Here is an 18,397-nt window from a genome sequence, read left to right on the forward strand (position 1 = left end):
CACCTGTGTGTGCACGCCCTCTTCACCTGTGCGTACATGCCCCCTTCTGCACCTGCACGCCCACGGCTCCGCGTCTGCCTGTGCACGGATTGTGTGTGTCTACAGGGAGCACAAGAGCAGGCAAAACACACTTGTGGTTCGGAAGTAAGACGTTGGTTCCTTCTCAGCTTTTCCAGCAGAGCTGTCTGATCTTGGGCAGCTTGTTTCATTTCTAAGACTCGGTATTAAACCTGTATAAATGGTAAAACCCACCTTCACCAAGCCCCCGTGAGGATGTACGTCGGGAAGTCGTTCGGAAACCATGCTGTGGCGTGAACGGGACAGCAGATGCTTGCACACACAGATGACACATACGGATTTATTCTTTCATTACACCTCCTCCCAGAGAGTGCTTGATCCAATTAACAGTGGTAAACGGGGGTTAAGGATATTTTACGTGAGGTGTAAAGAACAAATCCAGCGCTGGGCTGTAACTAGTCACCCAGGACCCTAGCGGCCCAGGCGGACAGGGAAGCACTGCGCGTATAGAGCGACATGACCCCATTTGAAAAAGCTGAGAGGTCCTGCTATAAAACGTTCTAGCGAGTGGACAGAGTGCGGGGCCTGCTCCGAAGAGGGAGAAGCCCCCCAGCCCAGCCGCGCTCCCTCGCCGTCTCTACCACGTGCCCCGTTCTGAGCCGCCCGGTCCTCTCCCGCCTCCCGCTGACCCCGTTCCTTGCGCGACTGTTTCCTCAGGTGGTAAAGCTGAAGGGCCAGGTGCTGTCAGTCATGTATCGGCTGCGCACCAAGAACCGCGAGTGGATGCTGATCCGCACCAGCAGCTTCACGTTCCAGAACCCCTACTCGGACGAGATTGAGTACGTCATCTGCACCAACACCAACGTCAAGTACGTGCTCACCACGCCCCGCCCCTTCCTCCGCCGCCAGGTCTGGGTGCCTCTCCTGAGTCCTGGGCTGGAGCCCTTTCTCCCCATGGGCTCCGGCTGGCAGTCCCTGCGGGGCGGGAGGAGCAGGCCCCGGGGGTGAGGGGGGCTGTGGGCCGCATCACTGCTTCCCCGCCCCCCCGCCATGCTCCCGCCCCCCTCCCTCCTGTAAGAACCCCAAGGCCGAGGGAATGCCCCCACCCCCTGCCTCCATGCAGGTGTCCTGCTCCCCGGGCCTCGCTGTGCCCCCAGCACGCAGAGCCCAGCAGGGGTGAGCCGGGTGCCCTGCGGCTGCCCGGCATGCTGGCTGCTAGGGTCTGATTTCTTGGCCCTTCCGAAGCAGGGCCGGGGAGTGAGACTGGGGCTGCGGCAGCTCCGGGGCTGGGGCCGGGGCCGGGGGTGGCACTGCGGGGACACGCGATTCCCCTGCCGCAGGCCCTCCGGTCCCAGAATCACCACGGCTTCACCCTGTGTCCACGCGTGTTAGCACATGGCCCTGGCTCCGGGCTTGACCCCCACTTCCCGTGACCTTGAGTTGTGTGTTGTGTTATTTGTCAGCGCTCACTGCCCCATCTGGGCAAAGGGGTGATAACACCCGTGCTGTGGGGTTGCCGTGAGGATTGGGGTCAGGCTCCCGGCGACAGGCATGTCACGCCTCCTCCCTGGATTTATTCTCGAGGAAATGCAAGGCCAGAGAACCAATGTGAACAAAGGCAAAATGATGCCCAAGCGTGTGGAGGAGCCGGTGTCGGGGGCCCCGCGGAGCCGTCCCTGTGTACCCACACTGGTCGGTGGTACCGCCGTCCTGCATTCTCCCGGGCCCAGCTCTGAGTGGGTGTCACCCCTGCCGCCTCCCCTCCTGTCTGACAGCTGCCCCAGCCATGGCACCCCAGGCGGTGACCTGCCGGCTTGCTCGGGGCCCTGGCCCCCCGTGTCTCCCAGCTCCCTGGATTGGGGCATGCTCCCGGGGCCCCCGCAGTCGCCTCCTTTCTGGGCAGTCCCGCCCTGTGTCTCAGCCTCAGCCCTGCTCCTGGCCCACAAGGCACAGAGCTGGACCGTCCGGTCCACTCACGCGAGGCCGCTGGGGCGGCTGGCCTGGGTTTTGATGCGGGCCCCCACTGGACGAGTCACTGTGTTGTCCAGGTTCAGTTGCCTCGTTTGTAAAGTGGGGAGAACAACCTTGTGCCTCAGGTTGTGCACATAAACGGTGCGTGTGAAGCAGCGTTGGGGGACGGCGGCCCGGAGCCGGAGCCGGCGGGTGGGGCCTGCCGCAGCTGACAGAGACCGTGTGGGTGCGCAGAGTCCCCTTGGCCACCGTGTTCCAGTCTGCCCCTTGCAGGCTGCCCGCCACCTGCTTTGGGCTCCGGAGGTGCACCACCCCGCTTGCTTCCTCAAGCTCCAGGCGGATCGTCCTGCCTCCTGTTGGGACTGAGGGTCCCCGGGGCTGACCGGGCCCTCCCAGCACATCCTCTGTTTCCCCAGGGCCACGCTCCTTGTCCAGGCCCTGCTGCGGGCTCCTCCCGAGACCCTGGCATAGGCACCGGCTTCCTGAACGGGGAAGACCCCGGTCTCCCTGGCCCTCCGGAGCTTTCTCTGGCAGCCCTCTGTCGGGCCCCCCCCGCCGTCCATCTCCTCATCACCCCTCACAGCCGGGCCTTGGCCCCCAACTCCGCTAACTCGCTTTCCCAGCAGCTGTAGGGACCGGGCAGCCCATCATCACTGGTCATCCCCCCAAACTGCGTGACCACCTCCTTTCCCTCTGCTTCTTCTCCCTTGGCCTGCCCAGCACTCTGGCTCTTCTAGTTCCATCTTCTAGCCATGACGTTCCTGGTTGTAGGAAGAGCAGGAGCGCATAGGAGTCAGAGACCCAGGCGTGCAGAAACGGCACGGCTTTATTCTCCCCCGTGTCTGAGACGGTCTCGCGGCTACGGGGTAAACTCAGTTACTCTCCCGGCTTCCGCCGGCCTGGGCAGGAGGAGGCTCCTCACTCGGGGAGCGGGGAGGCAACCGCAGTCCCAGGCCCGTCTCCCTCCCCGGGTCTGCGAGGCTGATCATGCGCTCACGGCCCCGGGGGGGCAGCCGACGGGCAGTGGGAGCCCCGGGGGAGGACAGCATGCCATCTTGGTTTGCTCAGCGTCGGCTCACGCTGCAGCTTGGGCCTCCTGTCCTGGTCCCCCTGCAGCCACAGCGGCTGGCACCGCTGGGAGTCGTGCAGACGGGCAAGCCTGTCAGGCATTCAGGGCCCTGGACGCTGTTCTGGAACCTTCTGATGCCAACATACTGGCTGGGATCAGTGAGAGCGTCATGTCTTTGATGCAGCTCCCCTCGCCCGTCCGCCCTGCGGCCTCGCGCCCCCCTCCCACACCTGACCTGCACACGGCCGGGGCCGAGGACTGCCCCTCCAGGCGATGAGAGGAGTCTTGGGGTGTCGTGGGGACAGCCTGCAACCTGCTGTCAGACCCGAGGCTGGCCCGTCCATGAATCGGTTCTGCAGCACGTCCAGGCCACCCCTGCGTGGTTCAGACCCGCTCCCGGTGGGCACCTGGCAGCATCCTCTAGACTCGGGTCAGAGAGCGCGCTGAAGCTCCCTTCCTGGGTTTTTGGCTTTGTTCTACTTTTCACCGTTCCTCACTCACTCCCGTGTTGGTACAAGCGTCACTCATGTGAGTTGGGTGCTGTTGTCGAGACTCAATGCAGCGGGTGCCCACCAAGCGCCGCGGGAGGACACAGGCCTGTGGCAGGTTCCAGGACAGGCAGGGCACCCGCCGCCAGGGAGGGGCCGTGTCCCCGGGGAGCACAAGGAGGCAGAGGGACGGACAGATGCGTGCTGTGAGGACGCAGGAGGCAGAGAATGAACACGTCCGCCCACGGCCTCCGAGACAGCCTCCCGGCAGCTAGCGCTGGTCCGACGCCCAGAAGGACAGGCGGACCCTCCTCCCAAGGGCGCTCACCGCAGGGGCTTTGCTTTCTTCCTCTGAGGCGGGCAGCCCCGAGCGAACGGGCGTGTCCCCGCTGTGTCTCAGGACAGGTGCTCCCGGCAGCTCTGTGGGGTCAGAGGGGATGAGAACGGGCCCTCAGAGGCCCGACGGCGGCACATCCCCGGTGGAGGTGGCGGGAGATGTTGGCTGCGGGCAGCAGAGGGCAGTGACGGCCAGGATGCGAGCCCCCCGGCCCGCTGCAGGTGCGCGGCGCGACAGACGCGCTACGGGAAGGTCCTTGCGTGCTCTGTGCTGGGGCGGGAGTGGCGAGCCGAGCTGCCGTCAGTCAGGAGCATCCAGAGAAACTTCCGGAGAAACGGAGTGTGAGATGGTTAGCATGTGTGCAAAGCTTCGGAGAGGAAGGCCTCCGTCACCCGTGCGCTTGCTCGCATGACGTCGGCGCGGGGAAGCGGGAGGCAGTGACGTCGGCGCGGGGAAGCGGGAGGCAGTGACGTCGGCGCGGGGAAGCGGGAGGCAGTGACGTCGGCGCGGGGAAGCGGGAGGCGGCGCAGAAAGCACGCTCGGATCTTGCCGCACGGCCGTTGTCTGTGCCGCGTCCGGGCTCGGGCCGGCTCTGTCCTGTGGAGACACGGCGTGGGCCGCTTTGAGCACGAGCCGTCGGCGTATCTGTGCGCAGGTGAGCTAGCGGCTGAGCGCTCCCTGTCCCGGCCCCTCCCGGGAGGGATCTGACGCCGTCCCTTGGCGTGTCCTGACGGCGCTGTCCGAAGCCACCGTAGGTCTCCTCGACCACGGCTGTTTTGTGCTGTGGAGCGCGTGCGCTTCGTCAGGCCTCCACCGTGCCCGGCCCCGCCGGCACCCTGGCTCGGAGCCAGCCGTCCGTCCCCACGTGCTCGGTGAGAGCCCGAGGGGCTGCAGGGGCCGGGAGCCTGGGAGTGGGCAGTGAGGGCCAGGTGACCTTCCTCATCCCTGCAGAGCTTAGGGTACGGGGCGGGGGGGGGGACGATGCCGCGGGTCACGGAGCCCCAGCCTGGGACTTGTCCCGCGTCCTGCCGTCCCAGGCACCTGCTGCGGACCAGGGTCCCACAGCGTCTGTCTGGGAGTCTGCGCCCATCTCCTCCTTCCCTGCGTCTTCCCCAGCGCCCTGCTGAGACCCCCGCCCTGTCTCAGGGGATCCTCCGTCCTCTTCCTGGCCAGCCCCCCGCCTTCCGTCCGGCCCCACCGAGCTGCCCATGTGGCCCCAGGAGCCACCCCCACCCCTGCCCCCTGGAGTCAACTGCAGAGCCCCGGACGGGCATCTGGAGTCCTCCTGATGGGCGTGCAGACCGCCCTCGGTCAGCGGGGGGGCGTTATAAACTTCACTCTGGTCGGCTGAGCTTGGGGAGCCCCAAGTGCCAGGTCGCTGGATCCCGGTTCTCCCGGAGGCACGATCTCTGCTGCCTCCAAGTGCCCCCCTCATGGCCGGTCACACACACACTCAGGCTGAGTAAGACCCGTGTCCGCAGGGCGCCCGGCAGCGTTGACGGCATCCGCCTGCCTCCTGCCGTCCCCAGTGCAGGGAGGCCGCGCAGACAGGAAGCCCGGGCCTGACGCATCTCGTGTCGGGTCATCCGCGCTCGTCCCCAGGGGACTGGGGGGCAGGCGGCGCTTTGCTGCGTCCGGGCCCGGGCCCGCACACGGGCTGTTGGTCAGAGTTGGGAGCAGCCACGTTTCCCCCCTCAGGAATTTGCAAGCACACCGAGGTTTATTTTTATTCCATTGCTGTGAAATGTCCCAAGAAAGCTCCTCAGGCCTCTTCCCAGGACGGGCGGCCTGCGAGTCAGCACTTCTTGCATGGGTGCACAGCTGTGGGCGCGGAGACCAAAGTCTGCAGGATGGGGTGGCCGTGTCCGGACCACAGAGGGAGTGTGGTCAGGCCCCGGGGGATCTGCGGCCACACCGGAGACCCTGTTTCCTACATTCCCCTGGAAGGAGCTTCCTCAGGCCCAGAAGGGGACAGAGCAGAGAGAACGCTCGCACCCGGATGCCTCTGGCCCTTACTGACACTCTCACACCCAGCAGAAGCATGGCCCCTTCCTCCCTGCAACGCAGGCCCACACTGGGGCACCTGGCGCACAGCCCCATGCGGGGGTCTTACCCGCTCCCCGACGGTCTGTGCTCCGGCCGGACCCAAGCTGGGCCACAGGCGGGAGTGGCCGGTATTCCCTGGACAAGCAGTGCTGGGCTGAAACTTGGGCTCTGGGAAAGTTGTGGAAGGAAGAGAAAGGCATTCACTACTCCGATCCCACAAAAACCCCAAAGCACAGGTTTGCTCTCCCGCCCGGTGGTCCACCACACTGTGTGGCCGGGTCGGCTGCTCTGGAATGGGAGATGTGGGCAATGGTCCTTGTTACATCGTGGGACCGAGTGCAGGGTCTGTGGCACACAGAAGGGTCTGAATCCCGCATGCGCCAGCCCGGGCACGTCGTTGGGATTCTGAGCCTCGCTTTCTGTGTCTATGAAGCGGGAAGGCTGCAGAGGTAGGATGGTGCAGGCAGGGTCCCACCCCGAGCTCTGCACTCAGGCTTCAGGGGCCCCAGGAGCGAGCGATGGTGGGGCCCTCGGGGTGTAAACAAAATACCAAAACTGTAAAGTGAGAATAGGAAATACGGAAAGTTATGATTTTTCTACAGATCGTTATATTCTTTTTAAATTTTTTGAAATTGCAATTTAAAAAATTCCTTTTCAGTGCCCCTGTTTCCTGGTGTTGCGAGTGCAGGTGCCGACTGCCTGGGGGGCCGTCCGTGTCTTCTGGCTCACCTCTCCCCCGGCTCTCCCACCCAGATCGGGAGACAAGCTGTGTGTTCTCCCTGCAGCCTGGCTCTGAATGCATCACACCGTGCTTCTTGCCTACTGTCCTCCTAGACACGGTCTGCGCCGTGAGGGCGCCGACCGCGTGGGTCTGGATGCCTCATCCTCTCCCCTGGGGTCCAGCACAGAGCCTGGTGTAGACGTTTCAGTACACTTCCCAGGACAGACGGCCCGTCCGGGCTTAGATCTAAACACACTGGTCAGCGGTCCCCCAGCGGGGTCCTCTTCTAAGAGGTCTTCCCTGGAGGGGACGCACGCCAGGGGCCAACGTGAAGGGCGCGGCGGGGGGGTGAACAGTGTCCAGACTGTCCGTCTCTCTGGCTGCTGGGGGAGGAGTTTAGGGACAGAATTCAGCTTATTTTGTGTTTCTGGGGAAGCAGGATTGGAACTCAAAACGGGAGTGGTAGGAAGGTAGATTTGGGCTGTTTGGCCACAGACTTTTCATGATTGCGTCTGTCTACTGATGGAGCGGGCTGCCTTGGGAAGCCGCGAGCTCCCCAGCAAAGGAGGGAAGCAGACTGGCCAGTGGCCTGTGCGGTCACGGTCTCGGGTGGGGGGCTGTGGACCCGATCACCTACACTTGCTCTGCTCCGGGGAGCGGAAGTGGTCAGTTACCCAGACAGCCCGCACCGGGGCCTAGACGGCCTAGGTGCTCTGTCTACACCCCCCGCCAGCTGGGGGGCATGTGGATGTCCGAGAGCCAACGTTAACCTTTGTGGACAGGACGGCGTGTGCCCCCTTGTTCTCAGGCTTCCAGCTGTCTGGCCAGTGGAGGGACTGGCTGGGGGCAGCGGGTAAGAGTTTGGGGGCCCCCCACCCCAAGGTAGCAGGGGCTGCATCTGCCGCTGAGGCTAGGCTCCCGGCCGGCCGCCCCTCCCACCGGGTCTCATCACTGGCTCCCACGGTGGCTAGCCCAGGGCTTCCTCCGCGCTGTGGGGTGTCCTGTGCGCTGTGATCGATAGCCACTGCACCAAACCCCCTGCAGAGCATCATCACTTCTCTGCAGACCCCTGGCATCTCTGGGTCTCAGTGCGCTCTGTTGTAAAGGGAGTTCAGAAATACCCGCTTGGAGGGTTTTGTGAGCCCAGCGAGAGCTGCCGTGAATGCACACCCCTAGCAGGGGCCGGGGGCCAGTACACAGAGGGCGCAGGTGTCCTTCCTGCTGGCCTTCTGCAGTCGGCAGCTCCCCCTTGGCCGGACCACATGGCCTTCTCCTGCGTGGGGCCCCCCAGGTCCTCCCGCGGCCCCGGGGTCTGCTGATCCGGGCTGCAGGTATCCAGAGGCGGAGACGCGCTCACAGGGTCCCCTCTGGGGGACGCTTCTCTGACTGGGCCGGCTCGCCCCCACACCTTCCCTACCCGCAGTGACTTCTGGGCTCCCCAGCAGACTTTAGTTCTCTGCACCTGCCCCCCCTCCCGCCCCCGGCGCCTCCGAGGGCTCCTGCTGTCTCCAGGCTCAGAGCACGGGCAGGCGTGGGGGAGACAACCTGCACCTCGGAGATATTCACAAGGGACCCACCGAGATTGTCCTGCCTTCGAAACACGGCGACAACAGATAAGGAAGATCCAGCCGGTTAATGCGAACACGGAAGAGATGTCGTTCTGCATCCCAAAGCCGTGCGCTGTTCGTGGCCATAGTCACGGTGTGCAGAGCGTTTTGTCCTGAACTTTTCCACCCGCTCTGACCACACCTTCAGTGTCTGCAGATGGTCCTCGCGGTGGCCGCTGTGGGACCGGGGGGAGTGTGCACCCAGTGAATCGATGGACACGTTCACACAGTCGTCCCCTCTTCCCGCCTACTCTGCATAGCCCGCTCTCGTCTCTGGCCGCTGAGTAAGTCCCCTGCACAGCCCCCGCAGCGGGCGACTCCTGGAGGGCGTGGACGTGTCCACAGGACCTAACGGGGACCGCCGGGAAGGCTGTGTGCACACACCAGGCCACCCTGTAAACGTAGTTTTACCAACTTGGTCGTGAAGAATTGTTCTTCAAGTCTGTTCTGATTTGCACTTGCTTTGACTATTTGGTGAAAATGTTTCCCTACCTGCTGGTTACGTAAGTATCCGTATTCTGTATGTTATACGTGTGTGTATTTATGCTTGAGCGGCTTGTTCGTGTCCTCCCCGCTGACTCCTGGGTATGGGGTGTGTGTATTTTGGTCAATTATTTGCTGATCGTTGTCCGCCTCTCATTCTTGTTGGTATTTAGAGTTGAGAGCGATGCTGTCATCCCGCCCCATTTTTAGGCTCTGAGATGTAGGGTTCGCTGTCCCTTGGAAGTAACTCGGTTTCCATATTCTAAAACATAAAGCAGCCATTCCCCGTAAGGAGGCCTTTTCTGTCCCAGGAGCAGCGTGGGAGCGTGCAGAGCGCCGAGCAGGGGTCAGAGGCGTCAGGTCAGGTTCTGGCCCCGTGAGGTCGTGACCACTGGTGGGCAGGCACCTGGGCAGCCTCTCTGAACCGTCCACGGGGGCATAAAGTAACGCTGTGGGGGTCCCGAGTGAGGGCTGGATGAGGTCCCGCAGGCCCCGTCCAGCCTACTGGTCGGCACTCACTGAAGCCTTCTGGGTCCGTCTGAATTTGGCCTTAACATTTTTTTTTTTTTACCTGCATAAAATGACATCGTAAACCACAATTTATTTCCTAACTGTTGGCAGCCTGAAGTACAGAGCTTGGAGTCTTGATTTGGGACGTTAAAAAATAATCATAAAATAAAACAAACACCGAGACCGGTCTGGAGGTCCGTCGGGGTCGCCCGCTGCCGCTTCCGGCTCGGGGCAGGTTCGGGTCCAGCCCAGCAGCTGCATGTGGGCTCTGGATGACTCTGCCGGTTTCCCGTCCCTCAGGCAGCTCCAGCAACAGCAGGCCGAGCTGGAAGTGCACCAACGGGATGGGCTGTCCTCCTACGACTTATCACAGGTGAGCTTCTGGAACAGTCTTTCCTGGTTGGCACTGGGGACTGCAGTCCACCCTTAGCTTGACCCCCCGCCCCCAGCCCAGCCCAGCAGGTCCTAGTGCTCTGTCCAGCCCCTCAGCGCAGAGACGTCGCTCCCCTGGGGCCCCTGTGAGCCTTTTGCAGAGCTGGGCCGCGAGGGCTGCCGGACCCGGGAAGCCTGGTGGCAGGCTGTGGCCGGTACGGAGAGTGTCGGGGGACTAACGGTAGCTTCCCGACTCTGAGCCCTAATCCTTGCGCACTCGGAAGCCGATGGAGGCAGCTCCGGACCCTGTCAGCCCTCGGCTTCCCAGCCATCTGTCCTGCCTTTGCCCGGTCCCTCTCTGCCCCCACCCCCGTCCTGCCCTGTGTCCCCGCGCTGCCTGCACTAACTCCCTCCCTTGCCCCTTCTCCCTAGCCCCCTCCTCCTCCCTCTGCCTTTCCTGCTCTTGCCGCATCTGGGAGCTGGCCGTCTAGGGGAACCGCAAGGTGTCTGTCTCCTACGTTAGACTCTATGTTCACGTCTCCTGGTTTTTAGAGTACACTGATCATTAACTTTCTAGAAGTCGTCGGTGTGACTCCGTGGTCCTTTCTGTGACCGCCAGCTCACACCCCCACCCCGACTGTCCTTGGCCTCCGTCGACAGAAAAGCTCCCCCCCACCCCCCACCTGTAAAACCTTCCAGCCCGAAACGTCAGTGACGTGGGAGGGAGGACACCGGACGAAGGCGAGGCCGGAAGCGCGTGTTCTGTGTCTCACACGTGGGATGCGGTTGTGTTTTAATGTGCAAACAGGTTCCCGTCCCCAACCTGCCGGCCGGCGTTCATGAAGCCGGGAAGTCCGTGGAAAAGGCAGACACCATCTTCTCCCAGGAAAGGGACCCCCGGTTCACCGAGATGTTTGCGGGGATCAGTGCATGTAAGTGTCCCGACGCTGCCGTGGCTTGGAGGGCGTGGGGGGCAGGGCGCTGTGGCTGGGCCATCGGGGGGAGAGGCCCCCGCGGGGTGGGTTTTCAGTGTACAAGAGCACCTGGTACGGGAGTCCCTGTGGAGACTCGCCTCTCGCTCGCCTGCTCCCTGGGGCCCCCACGCCTTCTACATTCAGGGGTTGGGAAGGAATGGCGCGTGGATGCCCAGAACTCGCTCAGTCGCGGTCATCGGGTGGCCTGCCTCCATTAGTGTTGTTGCCAGAGAAAATGGTGCGTTCTGGGTCGAGTTGTGCTGTGAAGCCCGTGTGGGCAACTGCCCTTTCCAGCCAGATTACCACTAAGATTAGCAAAATACACAACCTGGAAAGGTCTGTATCATTCCAAAATTCAGCAGAAGGATTCCCTTTTCTGGTGGTCAAGGAATGTCTGCAAGGTGCAGTGTGGTTGGGATCCGTTGAGGGGAGAAGGCCGCTGACCCGCCCAAAGGCAGCGTGGAGACGCTCGTCTGCAGGACTGAGGAGCTGGGGCAGATGGAAGAGCAAATCGCAGCCCTCCTGACATCTGCCCAGGTGGTGCAGACACGGCCGTCGTTCCCACCAGGCTCGGACCAGCCGCTAAGGAAGCGAGGAAGGTGGCATCGTGGTCTCCCACGAGGGCCGTGCATGCCGACCAGTGTGGCGCGGTGACCTGTTGGCCCCCAGACACCTTCGTCAGTGGCCCTGGACTTGGCAGGGAAGAGAACAAACGGTAGCACGTCTAAAAGACTTCTCTTCCCCTCAGAGAAGCCTGAGGTGTTGGACCAGACCCCGCAGCATTTCTAGGAAATCCACGTGATGTTGTAACGTGACACAGGCGTAGACGCTTTCCCATAAAGATGAGCAAATAGGGGGAGAATTGACAGACAAGGAAGATGGCAGAGCGCACCCCTGTCCCCCACCGAGGCTGCGCTCACACACGGGAAGCCGCAGGAGGATGCTCCCAGACCTCCCGAGAGCGCGGCCTGCCAGAGACTGGGCTTGTTTGGGGGATGCATCAAAACGCAGAACACGGGAGTGGAAGGGACGGGTTGAGAAAGCAGGAGTGTGAAGGAAGAACACAAGAATGGAGGTACAAACGGCTGGAAGATACAAAAGAGACAAACCAGAACCAAATCAATTCGGCAAAGGTCCAGATGCATCTTGGGTTAGGGGTCATAAACAGAAATTTCTCATAGGCATGTATGGTTTTTTTCCTCTGACATTTCTAGAGAAGCACAGTTTCCAGTGTGTTTAAAAATAACCACTCTTGAAAGGAGGGAAGAGAAAAGAAGGAAGGAAGTGTCGCTTCTAAGAAAAGACGAGGATATTTTTAGCAAATTGCAAAATACTCAGAAGAACAAGTGAAATAGTAAGAAAGTATGAATGTCATGAGCGGTAGAATCAGTTGGTGTTCAAGGGCTCCTGGGTGGTAGCTCCTGAATCACATGCTTCCAGAATATGCTGTCCCCCAAACAGCACGCTGTGAAACCGTGGAGCCCGGAGGGGTGGGTGGCCTGGTGCCTGCGGACCCCGGAAGGGACTCACAGTCGCCGAGCGCTGTGAGCCAAGAGGGCTGTTTTACGCAGATAAGAGGTGTGGCCTAACGTGAAGGTACGTGTGTCACGAGCACTGGAACATGGGAAAGAATAGTTAGAAATACAGGAAAATCCTGATAAAGCCAAGTTGCCGCGGGAGATCTCAATATGCATTTCTTCATCTCCAACAAGTCAAGTAGATCAAAGTCATAAAATGAAAAAAGATACAGAAGATTGAATAATAAAATCAAAAATCTTTATATATATAATTTTGTGTCCTACAAATGTCTTGGAGCAGTTAGGAAAAAAAATGTGCTTCTCATTTACCCAAACCACCAAAAAACCAAAATACATGAGAAAAAAATAGCTTACCTTAAGCGAATAGTCACGAGAAGTCCCTCGGGCGCCTTTCTCCTGAAACCTTGAGCTGCATCTTTATCTGCAAGACCCAGGCCTGTGGACCGTGTCAGGAATGCACACTCAAGGGTCCAAGCCCCTTCCATTCTCTAGGATTTTCCACTGGGTGCCCTTTCATTGCAGCCAAGGAAATGGACCAGGAAAACTGCTCAGGGCTTCAGTGTATCAAAACGTCACAGACGTGGTTTGCATGTGTGGGAGATTCGGCACATGGCCGCTGAAGCCTGTCCCCTCGGCCCCAAGCCCCGGAGCCTGAGTGTCCATCAGTCACTGCTCATGTCCACCCAGTGGGGGATTCCCCCCCCCAAGCCAGAGATGGGTACAGGCGAGGGGTCTGTCTAGGCACAAAATTATTGCCACGTAACTAACTTTGACGTCCTTTATTCCGGTATCTTGCTGTGGGTGGGGTGTTAGGTTGTGGGAGCAATAGGTGTAGGAGTTTTGAGATTGTAGGGAAGTGAGAGGCTCTATAACCAACACGTCCAAGGCCACCCCCTGACCCTAGGGCGGAGCTGGGCTCCGAGCACCAGAGCCGGTCCTCCAACCACTGCCCCATGCTTCGTCCACGGGGTTGGAAGGGGTCCGTAAAGTTGTGTCTGAGGAAGAACTCCCATTGGTTCTCTCCATCTTCCCAACTCTTGGAAAGGGCCTGCCTTCCGGCGCGTGTGGCCTGGCCTCGGTGCTGGAGGACAGCCCAGTGCCCTCTGGTGCAGAGAAGGCCCCAGGAGACGGAGCGCGCGGAGGCCAGGGCGGGGCAGGTGCACATGGACGGGCGGCCGGGATGTGTCGTCCTGCTCGGGGCCGCCCAGCGCCGCACCTGCTCCCTGGCTGCCTGCCCCACGGTCAGGAGGACGGGAAGCCCTTGAATGTGACCCGCGCTGTGCTCTTCCTAGCGGAGAAGAAGATGATGAGCTCAGCGTCTGCAGCAGGAACGCAGCAGATCTACTCCCAGGGAAGCCCTTTCCCCCCGGGACACTCGGGGAAGGCCTTCAGGTACGTGCCGGCCAGGGGCCGGGGGGCAAAGGGGGCGGGAGGATGCCCCTCACCTGGGAAGCCCCGGGTCTCAGAGCTCGGCTCCGTGTGTGACCAATTGTGCCAACACCAGTTGGTGGCTGCCGTCCTGCAGGCTCTGGGCCGGGCTGGGAGGCTGGTGGCTCTGGTGCTGCCCCCTGAGCCCTCGGTGCGTTGCCGCTGGACTTGTTGCTTGCCCGTTGGGGAAGGAGGAGCAGAGACTGGGAGGAACGGCCAGGGAGGAGACTGGCGGCCCTCAGGAGGGTGCGGGGTCCTCACATGCACCCACCAAACGCCCAGACTCACTAGAACTGTCCCAGAGCCAAGCCCAGGTGGGGGGCTCCTCATACAGCCCAGCCGCGGGCTCAGCGGCCACAGCCTGAGCGGAGCGTCCAGGTGCAGCTGGGGACCAGGACTGGGCAGGTGGGACTGACCACCCCAGGAGCGGGCCCGGCCAGGCCCCTGCCCCGCTGGCGAGGACAAGGCTCACGCTCCCACACCGGTCCACGGACAGACCTCCTGGAGAAACGGCAGGTCGCGTTAGCAGACTGACACCTCGGGGGGCTCTGGCCAGTGCAGCTGGGTCTCACTGGATGCAGCTCCCGGCACGCGGGCCACAGGCGGCAGCTCTCTGGTCTGGGGCCAGTGGGGTGAGGTGGTGGCCCCCGGGGAGCGGCTGCTGGGCCGTCTTCACTGCCAGTCTCCCTGCCCTGCTGCACGTGCTCACAGGTCCTCAGTCTGGACGAAGGGCAGCGGGGAGGGAGTGGAGGCCGGAGGTGAGGACGGGACCGTAGGGACAGTAGCAGGGCCTGGAAAGGCCTGGCCAACTGCTGAGCTGAGCCCAGAGCAAAGGTCAGTTTGCCACTTGATGAGGCGATGGGGCCTCCTCCGCAACGTGCTGAACAAAGTCCGGGAGGCCGGAGAGATGGGAGAGGCTCAGAGTCAGGGCAAAGCAGGAGGAGGCTGCAGAGGCCTCGAATACCACACCGGGGGGTCGGAGGGGAAGAGGCACCTGTGGAAATGGGGTCTGGGAGAAAGTTCAGGGGGCAGCGTGGAAAGGGAGGGTGCTGGTGGTCCATAGGACCCGTGGTCCAGCTTGAGACGCTGAGCCGGGGTGAGGCTGTTGTGGAAACGAAGTCAGAGGGCAGTTAAGGAGAAGGAGGGACTGGCTTGCGGCCAGCTGGCTGTGTGAGGACCCGGGCCCTGCGCAGAGCCTGCGTCGGGAAGGCGCTCGCTCACTGCTCATCTGTGGGAGGAGGGAGGGAGGGAGGCCTGGGAGGCCCCGAGCCTGTGGAATGAGCCGGGTTTCCTGTGAATCGAAAGCGCCCGCGCTGGTGTGAGTGGGAAGGGTGTGGGATGAATGTCAGTGACAGGTCGCCCTGAGCTCCAGGGGAGCGGTGTTACTGCAGGTCCCTGACTGTGCCCTCACCCTGAGTCCTGCCGCCGTCCCGGCGGTCTTGCCCCACCTGTGTGCACGGAGGCAGGCGTCTCTAGTCCAGGGGGCCTGGGGAGTGGGGCACAGGGCCAGCTCTCATCGCCAGTGCCCTGGGAGGACATGAGGGCTGAGGGGGTGGGGAGAGGCCCCCCCGCAGAGAACGGTGATCAGTAAAGGCCTCTGAGGCCATCGGTGCATCAGGAGGGAGGAAGGGGAAGGAACGCTGCGTGCAGGGAGCTGGGAATGCTGTCCGCTTCTGGAAGGGCTCGTACAAGAAAGTACTGACATTCCTGGAGCCTCTCTATCTTACGAGGAGCCAGAAAGCACAGAAAAAATAGTATGATACAAGCAGTAGAACTCTACCCACTCTTCTCTACCCGCCTTTCTTCAAAACCTGCGCCAGTGTTCTGCCATCAGCCCGACCCCCGCCCAGCTCCCTCCTGGGCACTCAGCGCTCTCCTGCGCTGAGCTGCTCCCAGGACGAAGGGCCTGAGGCCAAAGAGAAGTCTCCCCACCTTCCCACCTTTAATGAGCGCTTTGGGTGGTACTGTGTCATCCGCAGCGTCTGCCCCGTGCCTGGGAGCACAGACAGCGGTCAGAGACGTGGGGGCCCGGCATCGGGGCACCTGGGACACACCCCGCAGGTGCCCCGCACAGACCGGAGGGAGGACATCGAAGACGCAGGGAGGGCAGGGGGCAGGTAGCCCGCAGCGTGCTCCGGGTGGCTGGATCAGGCCCCCCCCCCGCCGGCAGGCGTCCCCTGACAGGCTCTTTCTCCTGTCCAAAGCCAGCCACCTGACAGCCCGCGCCTGGTTCCTGAATCCGAAGCCCTATAGGCGCCCCACAGGGACAAATTAACCAGAGCACAGAGGAGTGGGTCCACACCGAGGCTGATTTTTATGCTGAGGGGCTTCTCCCTCGGAGTCGTCTGCTGGGAGCCAGACACGCGGTGGGGTGTGGGCGGCCTGGAGGAGAGAGCGGGGCCCTGGGGGATGCGGGGGGCCACGAGGCAGACCACAGCGGTGACACAGAGGGAGCCCCGGGGAGAGGAGGGACACCGGGGGGCTTGCCATGCGTGGCCCTTCTTGTCCAGGCATGTGCTGGAGAGACAGATGGACAGACAGAGGTAGCAGCCAGAGCGAACGGGGAGGTGGCCCAGGGGCTGGTGTGGTGGGCGAGGCGGCTCCTCGGGACAGATGCGGTTTCATCTCTTCTAGCTCTTCAGTGGTCCACGTGCCCGGCGTGAATGACATCCAGTCGTCCTCGTCAACAGGCCAGAACATGTCCCAGATCTCCCGGCAGCTGAACCAGAGTCAGGTGGCCTGGACAGGGAGCCGGCCGCCCTTTCCCGGACAGGTATGGGCTCTGGTGAGGGAGCTGTTCCCGGGTCCAAGCGGGTCAGAGCACCCGGGACCTGCTTTCTTTGGATCCTGGCTCCGAGACAGGTTAGCGCTCTGAGCACCAACCCCCGCCCCCGCCCCAGAGGGACCCCGACAGTGGAGCCCCGTCTTTTCAGCAGCCTGGCCCCGCACAGCAGTGGCCTGGGAAGCCGGGGGAAGGGGCAGATCCACAGACGCTCCGTGAGGACTCCTCTGGACCTCTGTCTGCCCCAGCCAGGAGTGCGTGAGGACCCCCAGCCCCGGGACACGCGCAGCTCCCTGCTAGTCACTATGATGTGGGCGTCCGGTGGCCCAGGGGCCTTCTCCGTATTTGTAGTGCCCAGGGCCCCATAAGCAGAAGCCGCAGGACCCAGACCATCACCCAGACCTGCCCCAGAGATGCAGGGCCCACACGTGCTGGCCTGATGCCAGGCTTGTGCCCAGCGGGGCAGGAGGGCCGTGGGGAGTCGCCGTCAGCCACTGGGGCCGGGGGCCGGGGGCAGGGGCCTGCTGCTGACGCTTCCCTTCTCTTCACTGTGTCCGAATTGTAGCCAATCCCCTCCCAGTCCGGCAAGACTCAGTCATCTCCCTTTGGGATTGGAACGAGCCACACCTACCCAGCAGACCCCTCTTCCTACAGCCCCCTCTCCAGCCCAGCTACCTCGTCGCCCAGCGGGAACGCCTACTCCAGTCTCGCCAACAGGACTCCAGGGTTCGGTAGGTGGGGACCGAGGGAAAGAATGCCCGGGAAGCCAGCAGAAACGCTTCCTGAGCATCCTGAGTTGGAGGGCCTGAGCCCCGAGCTCCCAGAACCCTGGGAGAAAGCCTAGAGGTTTCCCAGTGCCTCCAGGGCTGAGAGCCGGTCGTGTTGCTCAGCGCTGACTGCGCGGGTCTCGGCTTTGTGGGGTGACTTGTCATTTTCAAGGCCCTAGGATGATGTTCCTGTGTGCCGATGTCATCGGAATGCAGTTTTAACCCTTTATGGCCCTTGGCAAGGACGTCCAGCTGCCCCATGTCCAAAGCGCTATAATGTTGCTTCCAACAACCGGGCGGCCAGTTACAGAAATACATCGTGTAAACAGGAGACACTCTCAGGTTCTTCCTCCCTAACGTTCCGGGAGGGACCCCATCCCGTGTCAGAGCACCTGTCCCAGCTTTGTTAACAAAACCTCAGGCCATAAAGGGTTAAGTGGCCGCCCCTTCTGGTGCCCGTCCCAGGGGCCTTTGCTGGCTCCTTCTGTGTGGATTTAATGGGCCGGGGCCCCCCTCCCAGAAGGAGGGGTTGCTGAGGGGCCGTGGCCCTTCCAGCGTCCTGAGCCCATGTTCTCAGAGCGTGACCCCCTCGTGTGGCTCATGGGGCGTCTCTCTGCAGGACGGATGCCCTCAGGCGAGCGCGGGGCTGGGCCACTGCTGCCCACAGCCCCCCCCCCCCCCCCCCAGCCTGGGGACACAGCACTTCCTGACCTCTCACCGGCCATTCCCCGTGGATGCGGCGAAGCTCCCGTTCACTCCTAGCAGGTTCTCCTGTTCGGCCTTAAACTCTCTTTGCTGTATTGTCCCCGAGCGGGCGCTCAGCCGCGTGCTGCCCTGTTCCCCAGGGACGGGCCCCCGGCCTCTTGCTTTCCAGCCTGCCAGGCACCCGACTCAGAAGCCACCGGAAGCTGGAAGCCGCTGGCTCCCAGGGGAGCCCTCGCCCCTGTAGTCTCTGCCTTGGCTTCCTCAGCCCGTGGGGGAGAGCTCCCCCCGCCTCACTCTGAAGGCGGGCCTTTGCGGACGGGAGGCCTGCAGGTATAGGCCCGGGCTCACAGAGGGGAGGAGACGTGGTCCCGGCCCAGAGGAGGTCACAGTGCAGCTGAGGCCCGAGAGACGCAGGGACACCGGGAAAGGGCAGGGGAGAGGCTCGGACACGGGGAGAGGGCAGGGGAGAGGCTCGGACACGGGCAGAGGGCAGGGGAGGCGCTTGGACACGGGGAGAGGGCAGGGGAGAGGCTTGGACACGGGGAGAGGCAGGGCAGGCGCTGGGACACGGGGAGAGGCAG

The 18,397-nt window shown here is 62.5% G+C and overlaps 1 protein-coding gene across 7 annotated transcripts in view; it reads left to right on the forward strand.

Moving 5' to 3' along the window:
- The window catches only part of ARNT2 (aryl hydrocarbon receptor nuclear translocator 2), a 156,962-nt gene that overhangs the window by 125,832 nt on the left and 12,733 nt on the right, over positions 1-18,397 (forward strand). For all 7 annotated transcript variants that reach the window (XM_032392058.1, XM_032392062.1, XM_032392061.1 and 4 more), the window contains 6 exons: positions 736-887; positions 9,551-9,623; positions 10,431-10,554; positions 13,427-13,526; positions 16,197-16,335; positions 16,910-17,075. In XM_032392058.1, the coding sequence (XP_032247949.1) occupies positions 736-887; positions 9,551-9,623; positions 10,431-10,554; positions 13,427-13,526; positions 16,197-16,335; positions 16,910-17,075 (754 nt within the window). The remainder of the gene's footprint in view (positions 1-735; positions 888-9,550; positions 9,624-10,430; positions 10,555-13,426; positions 13,527-16,196; positions 16,336-16,909; positions 17,076-18,397) is intronic.

The sequence above is a fragment of the Phoca vitulina genome, unplaced genomic scaffold (assembly GCF_004348235.1).
Source record: "Phoca vitulina isolate PV1807 unplaced genomic scaffold, GSC_HSeal_1.0 scaffold65, whole genome shotgun sequence".
Lineage (NCBI taxonomy): Eukaryota > Metazoa > Chordata > Mammalia > Carnivora > Phocidae > Phoca > Phoca vitulina.